This window comes from Morone saxatilis, unplaced genomic scaffold, assembly GCF_004916995.1.
Source record: "Morone saxatilis isolate NCDOM2014 unplaced genomic scaffold, NCSU_SB_2.0 Contig22, whole genome shotgun sequence".
Classification (NCBI taxonomy): domain Eukaryota; kingdom Metazoa; phylum Chordata; class Actinopteri; family Moronidae; genus Morone; species Morone saxatilis.
This window is the reverse complement of record NW_023339785.1, coordinates 17,017,829-17,028,676: the sequence shown is the minus strand read 5'-3', so window position 1 is coordinate 17,028,676 and position 10,848 is coordinate 17,017,829. Positions and strand designations below refer to the sequence as shown.

General features: G+C 39.5%; 2 protein-coding genes across 2 annotated transcripts; one reads left to right on the top strand and one right to left on the bottom strand.

Annotated features, from left to right (window-relative positions):
- Positions 1–1,764: 1,764 nt before the first annotated feature.
- Positions 1,765–3,526, bottom strand: si:ch211-153b23.5 (glutamine amidotransferase-like class 1 domain-containing protein 3A, mitochondrial). The gene is made up of 5 exons (XM_035669374.1): positions 3,386–3,526; positions 2,868–2,980; positions 2,473–2,644; positions 2,172–2,373; positions 1,765–2,080 (listed from the first exon to the last, which is right to left on the bottom strand). The coding sequence occupies exons 2-5, from the start codon at positions 2,973–2,975 to the stop codon at positions 1,888–1,890; spliced, it is 675 nt and encodes a 224-aa protein (XP_035525267.1). The 5' UTR covers positions 2,976–2,980; positions 3,386–3,526; the 3' UTR covers positions 1,765–1,887.
- Positions 3,527–4,253: 727 nt separating this feature from the next.
- si:ch211-153b23.4 (uncharacterized protein LOC335392 homolog) lies at positions 4,254–8,790 on the top strand. The gene is made up of 9 exons (XM_035668781.1): positions 4,254–4,308; positions 5,120–5,233; positions 5,357–7,033; positions 7,120–7,219; positions 7,310–7,458; positions 7,572–7,684; positions 7,765–7,854; positions 7,942–8,064; positions 8,168–8,790. Exons 1-9 carry the CDS (start codon positions 4,254–4,256, stop codon positions 8,369–8,371), a joined length of 2,625 nt encoding a protein of 874 aa, XP_035524674.1. The 3' UTR covers positions 8,372–8,790.
- The last annotated feature ends 2,058 nt before the right edge of the window (positions 8,791–10,848 follow it).

Genomic DNA, 10,848 nt, shown 5'->3' with positions numbered 1-10,848 from the left:
GTAATGTGGCTTTGGTGGGTGATTAATGAAACACTGTAAACAAGTCCCAACTAGAACACTGAAATACGGGAAGCGTATTGCATTCACTTGAATCATTTTATTTTTTGGTTTATTTTTAAAATTATTTTTTTCTGTTTTTTTCTGACTAATTTTTTTTAAATAATTATTTTCCTGTTTTATCAAGATAAATAATAATAATTATCAAGATACTTCGAACTCCCGTGAGAAAACCTGCAAGTGACTCCATGGACCGTATGGTGGACTCCTGCCCGCACATACATGCCCCCATCTTCAACTAATCTACCGTACCGGGCGTCAATTTTCTGTGTATATATTGCTTATGTCTAGCAGATCTGGAATTGGGCTTTTCCTTCTATTCAACAACCGTAAAATCCCTTAGGTGCCTGCGTAGAGTCAACAAACTAAGGATAATACCATCTATATGAGGGCTTAAAGACAGGACTATCTCCAAGGTGTCTAACCCTGAAACCCAGCATCAAAGGTAAAACTTGATTGAACTAAATCAAGGCGGTATGTATGTTTTCCGTTAAATCGAGCTCTCAATAAAGGAACGAAATGCGTCTGTTACTTTCTCACAGTCCATCAATTATGCTCTCTAATCTCTGAATATCTCCGGTTGAGTACTTGACTACTCCGATTACCACAACACATGCCAACATACATAGTTTCAATTCTTGCGCCAATATATTACAAGTGAATTGGAATGTTCTCAATATGTCTTGTACGGCCTAACTATTGACAAGCTGCTATTGAGTATTTGCGTCTCTACTGTATGAGATGAGTCTTGTGACATATGCACAGGTTGTGCCAGCTTGAGTGTTGGATCTAGAACAGGAGCCTCATAACGTGTGCTTTGTCCACCATCCCTTTTGCAGTAAATTGGTTGATTCCTCTAAAACATGTGGAGGTTCTCACGGGAGTTCGAAGTATCTTGATAATTATTATTATTATCTTGATAAACAGGAAAATAATTATTTAAAAAAAATTAGTCAGAAAAACAGAAAAAAATATTTTAAAAAATAAACCAAAAAATAAATGATTCAAGTGAATGCAATACGCTTCCGTATTTAGTGTTCTAGTTGGACTTTTTACAAGTGTTCATTATCACCCAAAGCACCATTACACAGTTTTTTCATATTTTATGTACAAAAGATGTCAAAATGTAGCACAATGTACTGATATTCTGATATTAAATATTAGTTTTAAAAACTTAAAAGACTAAGTTTTCCTGTGCTGAGTCATTTATGGATTCTTTTGGGAAAATATTGTTTTTGTTCACACAAGAGGATTTCAAAAACAAGGAGTAAAGGTTTTAACAAGAAGCTACAACTGATCGTGTGTATGTGTCATTTCAAAGTTTGTGGGTTTGTTGGTATTATTTAAACCTCACTAGCAAACAAGCAAAAGGAAAACCAGTACTGTTCCACATATGAAAATCACTAAAACATTAGTAAAGGTCTGGTGGTTAGAAATGTTAATTGCTCCTTCACATGCTGGTCCTTGCCTGGCAAATAATACAAGTGCTGCGTAGATAAGATCTTAAAAAATTGGCCTCCGTTTCAGACATTTCAGTGGGCTTTAAAATGATATGCCCCGCATTATAAACCACTCTTCCATGTCAGGCACAAACACAATATATGCAGTTTATGTGAGAATATTATCAGATAGTAGTTATGTTGTGGATTTTTTGTGATTTTCATTGTTTGATTTTAATAAAGAAAGAAAATGGCAAAATTGTAATTTATGGAGAAACCTTTATTGAAAATCTCAAAACAACACATTAAAGCTATAACGTCTTATGAATGCTGAGATATAACTTGATATAAACATCACACAATAATAATTCAGCATTTAATTACAGACTTCTTAAGCCAGTTTCAGCGTCTCTTTAACCATGACTCCTATTCCATCAAAGACTTTATGAAAGGGAGCATTGCACATGAATGCACAGGTGGTGACCAGCTTATTTTTGACATCAACGTGTGCTTTGTCCACATCCGTGTTGACATGTTTGCAGCCCATCTCCTTCAGAGCACCCGCAGTCTGAGCATACGGCCACCTAAAGATGAAAAGAGAGGGAAGGTTTGAGCTGTAGATTGAGATTTTCTCATAGCCATAGACATCTGATGATGACAAACTGTTTCACACACTTTTCACACTCTTTGTCCTGTCCCACAGTGAGCTCACAGCCGGGCAGGATTTTGGCAGCGAGGATGGGGGAGATGCAGCACATGCCCAGAGGCTTTCCGGCTTTGTGGAAAGCTTTGATGAGTTTCTCTAGATCTGGCTGGATGGTGCAGTCCTTACTCTTCGCTGCCCAGTCACTCAGATTCTTTGCCACGCCAAAGCCCCCTGAATGAGAGCACATGGGATTTGTTTAGCATATCACAAAAGTGGTGGTAGGGAATACAGAAAGGAATGTAAAATACTCTACGTCTGGGTCAGTCTAACCTGGGATGATAGCAGCATCAAATGCTGAAACATCTAACTCGGCCAGATCAGTCACGTTACCCCTGGCGATGCGGGCACTTTCCTGCAGGATGTTTCTTTTCTCCTCTGTAGGTTTCCCTTCACAGTGGTTTACAACATGCATCTGATCTGCATTCGGAGCAAACATTTGCACCTGAAAGGAAAAACACATAGTTCAGAGCGGCTTCTGGAGATAAGGATTGTGATTAAGCATTATGATTTAGAGTTATTAAGATCAACTGTACAATGGTCTTGTATTGTTAAATAAAAGGACAGAAACTTAGACGTGAAAGCTGCACAGTCCCTCTGAATAGGACTGGATCCAGTTTGACGTATAATAACAGATCAATGCACTGCATTAGGTTTACTTCTCTTACTTTGGCTTCAGCCCGACTCAGATGGACGAGGACAGCAGAGGCCTCGTGGATCTCTGTGCCATCATAGACTCCACATCCTGAGAGAATAACTGCAACACGCTTCACCATGGTTCCTAAAAAAACACATAAGGCCCACATGTTTAGCTAGACTCTAAAGATATATTTATATAGAATACACAACTTTTCTTTTATTTGACATCATAAAGTATTTATCCCCTATTTGTTTGCCTATCAGTTACGAAGAGTGCAGCTACTGAGCCACCTGTTGTGCCTGTTTACATAAAATATTTACATAGCCAGGTGACAAAGGAGTATCAGAAGTGCTGCTGCGGCCAGATAGTACATTTGACACCGGTAAAGTTACAGGAAGGGTTTTCAGTCTGCTGTAAAATGTACACAAGAGAGTATTTCACCACTTCCTTTTTGTTGTACTACTTTGCATTTAGTCATAACATTTTTGTTTAAAATCCACGTGTTTTTTTCTTAAAATATCAGAAGACAGCGAAGATAGATCTCACCTTGTATATGTCGCTGGTCTGGCTTTACACTGTGTGAGGTGGAGCTGTTCAGCTGAGGTGCGCTGGATGAACTCTGAAGCAGACTCTTTATGCTGTTGCTCTGCCGGTCTGTCTCCTCCCACTCCTGCTGACATCATGCACCTTACATGAACAAGGAACACTGTTAGGATAAAATGCTGATTCATTCTTCCTGTATTGAGGGAATATTGATTCAAATGACATGATTTGTTTATTTTACTGAACACATTTACTGGTAGACTACAATGCTCTATTTAAAAAAACATTTTGATAAAGATTAATGAATTAATTTATGACTATACTGAATAAATACTGAATTCAAAAAAACTGGTTCTTCAGGTGTAACAGGAACATCAGTCTTTATTTGCAGTTTATGTTTGAGGGAATGAGCTGGAGGGAAAATATATAATATAATATATAATCTATAATCCAGCCTATATAATCTATATAAACTACATAAATCACCAAATCTGTATTATATAGATTTTACTGGTTAAAAATAATAAATTAAATCATAAATTAAATATTTCCGCAATACAAGAACAATTAATGTTGATATTTGGACTAAACTGCGATTTCCAAAAATATTACCGTACAGGTGTATTTTATGTGAGTCAGCCTACATGATATCTATGCGTGAATCCTGTGTATCCTCATATGGAAATTCCCAGTTAACTCACTTTAAAAAACATAACGCTTGCGGGATCATTTTTGCAGTCGTCTATTCTTCCTCTCCTATGACGGACGTGAGGAGGTGCAGCTCCTGCTCTCAGGTTTCTCCTCCTGCGTACTGACGTCACAAACAGACGTATAAAGCGCATCCTCACGCGCCCACAGCTCCACTCCTGCGATGGCTCAGCTTCACTCCCTGCACGTGTCTGTCGGCGTACTGGGCATCTCTGGCGGTAACTTTTTATTATCATGATGATAGTTACCGCTTTTGTTTTTGTTTTTGTTTGTTTGTTTGTTTGTTTTTAGCATCTTTGGCAGTTGTATCCAGCAGTTACAATCCTTCCTGCTGTTGTTTTATTTTATATTATGTTTAGTTTAATTTTGTTATTTAATTTTTTGGAATTGCATATAAGTGTATGCTAAAAAAAAAAAAAAAGTTAAAATGTCCCTGTGTTTTGAAACCTAAAAAACGAGTAGCCAACTACCTACTGAAAGTCCAACTCTTATTCTTATTAATCATTAAATGTCATGGTGATCTGTGCTAGAAATAGATTACGTAAGATCGATCAACGATCAGTTGTAGCTTCTTGTTAAAACCTTTACTCCTTGTTTTTGAAATCCTCTTGTGTGAACAAAAACAATATTTTCCCAAAAGAATCCATAAATGACTCAGCACAGGAAAACTTAGTCTTTTAAGTTTTTAAAACTAATATTTAATATCAGAATACGTAAGTTAGATTACGTAATTAAGTTTAATACCATTTTTGTATAGGTTTTAAGCTGTCGAAACTAAAGTTAAAACCTAAAACAAGTCTAGAGCTAATAACAACTCTTTTCTTTAAATCAGTCATTACTGCTGCAGATGTTTTAGTTATTATTAATAGCTAAATAAAACATTAACACAGGGAAACTTCTCAGTTAGGCAGACGCCTGCTTGATTTTTTTAATCAAAAGTGTAACATGGTACCTAAGTTTGTTTGTTTGTTTGTTGTCAGTTACCAACAGGTCTAACAGCTAATAACAGCGTTTTGTTCTGACTTATAGGTTCTCTCCTGCTTTTGGTGAACAACTATGCCAGCTCACCTGTGAAAGACTTCATCCCCCATACTGCACTAGGGATACTGCTCCTCATCATTGCAGCCCTCTTAGCTTATGCAGGTTGGTTTTGATGAAGTTTTGTTTTATTCATTAATTTGTTGTATTGGTTGATTTGTATGTGTGTTTAAAACTCATAATCCTCCCTCCCTGCTCCCTCCTCTCTGTTTACTCTGTGTCTCTCAGGTATCCGGCGCAGTCTGTCCCACGCCCAGCTGTTTTCCTCACTGTGTCTGACTGTCTCTGCCCTGTGGTGTGGTTCAGGTCTAGTGTACATCCTGGTGGGGCAGAGGGTGTTGCAGCCCACAGAACTGAGATCCTCTCTGGTCCCAGGCCTGGCTGCATTCACCTTAGCTCTGCTTATCATAGGCAGCGTAGCAATCCTTGTAAAGAAAGCTGTTCTGTTTCTCATAGCCGTTGGCATTAGCTTAGCATGTGCCCATCAAATTGCTGGTTTGTCAGCTGCAGGTTTTGGTCAGTCTGCCACAGCTGCTAACTACCTTATTGTCTGTCTGGTGGGTGTGTACTTTGGTTTTGGACGCCTGCTCTCCATCATCACTCGTGGCAAGGTGGAACCTCCAGGAACAGGCCTGAAGAGCAAAGCTGGGCTGAAAACAGGGCAGAATCATGGGTGCAGTGATTCAGTGTCAGTAGGTCTGGTGATGAACTTGCTGTCTGCCTCTGTGCTAGCCTGTCCTCTGTTAGGTGTGGTCCCTCAGCTCTCTGTCGGTCATGTCCCCTGGTTGTGGACAGCTGGAGTCTTCCAGCTCGGCATGTGTGTCCTCTTCTACCGAGCCATGGACACACTAGCTGCTACTTTTTATGGCTTCACTGCTCTGCTGAAATTTGCAGAGGGCTACAGCGCTCTGCTATCATTCTACTCAATTCAGCCTTACTCTCCTGTTCCCTTCCCGGTTGTTTTCTCTGTGCTTTTCTCCGTCCTGGCTCTGTTCAGTTGTCAGAAGAGCTTGCTGGAGGGGCTCTACCAGTTATTCTTTGCCGCTTATTGTATCGCCATTGCAGCCCAGCCTCATGGCTTCTTCCAAGGAGGCACGCAGGGTGTACAGGGAGCCATATTTGTAATCTCTGCCGGCATGCTATTAATTACTACCTTCAATATGGTCTCCACTACAATGATTCCCACAGGGCAGGGTTACTTTACGGCTTTAGTAACCAGGATCCAGAGTCTCACTCTCAGAACCCATGATAAAGAGCTACATGCACCTCACTTGGGCTATTCCAAGTATGCAGATGCAGAGGTGTTAGGCCACGCGTGTAGTGTGCTAGCTGCTTTTGCAGTCACAGCCACAGTTGGTGACAGAAATCCTCTGTCTGTGCTTGTTCTGCCCTGGGTGGTGGTGGGTGGAGGGGCACTCCAGCTGCTCTGTGGTTCAGTAGCTTTTGCTCGAGGTAAAACCTTTGAGAGCACAGTTTTTATTTTCTATGGGATGATGTGGACAGTCTGGGGGCTGACACGATACGGCGGTCTGTACGGTGAAACCAGAAGCTTTAATGTGGCTGTCGGGATCATTAGCTTCATGCTTTTTAACGGTTTAGTGACAGTTGCGGCGCTGTTTCTAAATGTCGCCTGGTTTGCCTACGCCCTTACCTTCCAGCTCATCCTAATTAGCTTCCTGCTGGATGCAGTAGGTGCACTGCCTTATGGTTATGACATAGGAGTCACCATCATCTTTGGTCTCGTCAGTTTTTATTGTTTCCTGGCGCACATTTTTAACAGCACCTTCCAGTCCCCCCAGATCCCCTTAGGAAAACCTTTAATTAAGCTGAGTGGGGTCGGAGGAGGCGCAGATATCTGTCCACATCTACCAGCCCGCAAAGCCACGTCTGTCCAGCAGATTGCAGGTGAAAATCTAAAATAAATAAATGTTTATTTTAAAAAATACACAGTTGTTTACAAACTTAAGTCATTGTTCTTCTTCCATCTGCAGAAATCATGAAAAATGGTGGCATATGTGGAATGCCTACTGACACCGTCTATGTGCTGGTGGCAGCTTGCAACAGGCCCGAAGCAGTTGTCAAAGCTTACAAGTGAGTTTCCATTTGCATAAGTGTCCCCTTATTTGCATTCTTTTTATTGATTCTATCTCATTACTTTCTAATTGCTGTGTTTGACTTTAGGGTGAAGAAGCAGGCGCAGGACCGGCCCATGTCGATGTGGATCTCCTCCATCAAGCAGCTGGAGCCGGTGCGACACCTGCTGAGTCCTCTGCTCCTGGACTTTATGGAGGCTGCGTGGCCCTCCTCCATTAGTATGGTTATACCCAGAGGTATGTGTGTGTTTGTGGATGCATATTTGTATGTGTAACATTGTGTGTGTGGGTGCCTCATGTTACATGGCAGGGGTTTTATGAGCATCATATTGTTTTTTTGTCTCACACAGGCCCGTGGATGGACTCTTTTGGTTTAGGAGATGCTGCCAAACACATAGGGACGCCACAAAGCATTGCTATAAGAAACCCAGACTGTTCTGTTGCCACACACCTCATTAATCTAGTAAGGGCTGTGGAAAATACAAGTCTTAAGGGAATGAAACTAGAAAGCTTTAGTAAATACAACAACATATTTTCTTGTAGGTGGGGCCCATCGCTGTAACCTCAGCCAACCCTACAGGCGAGGCAGACACAACTCACCACAACCAAGTTTATGCCAAGCTGGGTGACAAGGTGAGGACAATATTTCAGTTTTATTAAACACAAGCTGCTGTTTTTATTTTTTTTGCAATAAACTACATGTGCATTTTGCTTGGTTAGGTGGATGGAGTGTTATGTGATGGCGCCTCCCCAGAGAACATTGCATCTACTGTGGTTGACTGCACCAAGATTGAAACAGGGCATATTGGTTTCTTCAGAGTGGGTCTCATTCCTAAATCTAAGGTAATATAAATATCACTTCTTGTTCTATTCATTCTGAATAAACAGTTTCAGTTAAGTATATGCTTACACTAATACCTGCTGCTTTTCTTTGTGTGCTTTGAAGGTTCTTCAAATCTTTGAAGAGGTTCAGAAGCGGCACCGACAGGGGCAGATTAATCCTGCTTTTGAGTATGATCTGTATCTGCCAGATACACAAATGGACAAAAGTTCAGAAGATGATGCAGCGGAGTCAGGAAGAGGATCTGGAAACTCAACACCATCCTCAGATTCACCTCAACAAAGTCCAGTCCTCAGAAATGAGTCATAGTATCAATGCACAGATAAAAATGCTGCCAAATGTAACATAAATTCAGATGTACGTAAAAGACGAGTATTAAACAAAAGCTTCATGCACAGATGGACATTTAATAGTTGTACAGGGACATCCCCATAAACTGTATGACAAACATGTGCTGGTGTTTTATGGTTGTCAAACTGATGTTTTTTATCATGTTTGTCATGTCTTTTGCAACTTTATATTGGTATAAAATGATGCATGAATTATATGCACACAGACTTTAATGCACTCTAATCACTTTTGATATGACTAACTAAATGACATTAATTTATGTTTTGTAATCTTTTATATACATTGTCTGTACTTTTGTCTGGAAACTAGTATTTTAAATACTTTAATGTACTGTATATACTTCTCATGATAAAATGTATATTAAATTATTTCCCAAAGCAGCTGCAATTATTTATTCAATGCTGTTTTATTATATCATTGACTGTAACTGCACATTATTGGAAATATTATTTAAAAATCTCAACTGAAAGAATGGTAATAAATGTGGCAAATGTTCAGTGTTGAATAAAACAATTAATCATGAATCACCTGATTCAAGCAGGAAATGTCTCAATATGAAAAAATAGCATTTTAGAATAATATTCAGCATTTCTCAACAAAGTAAAGGTAAAAAAGTTCAAATGATCTATGAACAGCAGAGTAAAATGTGCAGTTCATGCACTGAAGGAAACACACTGTTTTTGTACTTTTAATTAGTTTAAAACCCCAGCACACCCAAAGTCACACATTTTTACTCATGTTGCCTGATTAGCCCTCTTCTCAAGAGTGCAGTATGAGCATGTTCAGAAACTCTACTGATAGCTTTGTTGCCAATTTTAGGGCTGTTATTATTGCTGTTAGTTCATAGAGTTGTAATTAGCCAGAGTATTTGAAAACACCTGTGTGGGTGTTTAACATAGAAATACTAAAATTAATTTCATGAAAAGGGTATCAACCAGTTTTGCACAGAATTTACAAAGTTACAAAAGTGATGAAAAGACCACATGATAAAATGTCCATCATTTGTGAAGATGGACATCTTGACGATAAATTTCGTCACCCATAATTTTCAATACAGACAGTCTTCTATCACTTTCAAAATAAATACAATATATCGACCTCTCCTCTCTTTCCTTGGAAGAGGAGTGTGTAACCACTGAGTTGTGATCTGCAAATACACAGTTAGATAACACTAAATCCAACACACTGGACCTTTAATGCAACTGGAGAGATTTCCTGAATTTAAAGGAAGGGTTCAAAATTCACATGGGTTTCTGCCGGGTGCTCCGGTTTTCTTCCCACCACATGACATGCATGTTAGGCTTAATACTTCCCTACAATTCATCTTTTTCTTCTTCTATCATGACAGGAGGATGATGAAGCCATAAGCTCATCGAGATGTTGCCTCACCTTTAGTCTCGACCCCCAGGTTGCTAGCCACTTAACCCCGTTCATCCCTCTATGTAATCGATCACCTTGATCTGCTTCATCCCTCTTCTCGAACCCCCTTCATCCCTTTACTCGACCCCCTTCATCCCCCTTCTCAACCCGATATCAATCTGAGTAAATTACTTTTTATACCACATGACTGCCGCGGTCTTTGCATTAGGAAGGGCCTTCTTAATGGCCACTAACAGGAAAAATTATTCCAGTAAGCCTACCTGTTCCATTGTTCAGGTACCTGACTATTATTTTCAGACAGACTTGAAAAATTGAGAACATATCCTTTAAGTTCAGGTATCTAACGTCAGGCAATCCACTGTTAGGTGAGCCCTGTCTATAATGTCTAAAATAATGAAACCTAATACTCTTTCCTATTTCCTTCTTCAGAAATGTTTAGCAATCTGTTTCAGCCTACGTCAGTAAACGTTTTTAATAATCACTTACTGTATTTTCTAAAAATGCGGACAGTTTCAGGGAGTATTTGCGTAAACACAGAACAGAAGACAGTGGCTGTGAAGCAGGGTAGAAAATATTAGCGCCCAGAACCTCAGACTGTAGCTTCTCAGTAACTACAGTGATTTTATCAGTCAGGTTTTGGGGAAATGTAATGCAAGTATGTGTGTGTATGTTGAATATCCAACCACTTCTTTCATTTTCATTTTTGTGCTGCTGTGTTTCACTTTCACCAAAATATGACTAAGCATCTTGTTCTCAAGCCACTGCTTGTGCATGTAGCTCCCCTCCTTCAGGAAGGGCATGAATAAACACCACCTACATAGATTTTAAAGCTCTTTCCCACTCCTAAATGTTTCCTGATAATAAGTTACTCAGTAAGAGCAGTGGTTTTTGTTTCAACATAAGCCGATATTCATTCTTTAAACAATGAAAGAAAAACCTGTTGATTGTCAGTTGACAGGTTGCCAGGATGACATATATGAAAAAACAATGTACTTATTGTTACAGATCTACAGTCTTCAATAAAAGGGTATTGTCTTCTGATAAGATTTTAAAGA

Bases quoted from the DNA above. Each gene is read 5' to 3' on its own strand.
- si:ch211-153b23.4 (XM_035668781.1), top strand. From the start codon at position 4,254: ATGGCTCAGCTTCACTCCCTGCACGTGTCTGTCGGCGTACTGGGCATC. The intron at 5,234-5,356 runs GTTGGTTTTGAT...TGTGTCTCTCAG, and splicing joins AGCCCTCTTAGCTTATGCAG to GTATCCGGCGCAGTCTGTCC. The intron at 7,459-7,571 runs GTATGTGTGTGT...TGTCTCACACAG, and splicing joins TAGTATGGTTATACCCAGAG to GCCCGTGGATGGACTCTTTT.
- si:ch211-153b23.5 (XM_035669374.1), bottom strand. From the start codon at position 2,975: ATGGTGAAGCGTGTTGCAGTTATTCTCTCAGGATGTGGAGTCTATGAT. The intron at 2,374-2,472 runs GTTAGACTGACC...GCTCTCATTCAG, and splicing joins TGATGCTGCTATCATCCCAG to GGGGCTTTGGCGTGGCAAAG. The intron at 2,081-2,171 runs GTGTGTGAAACA...TTTCATCTTTAG, and splicing joins CAGGACAAAGAGTGTGAAAA to GTGGCCGTATGCTCAGACTG.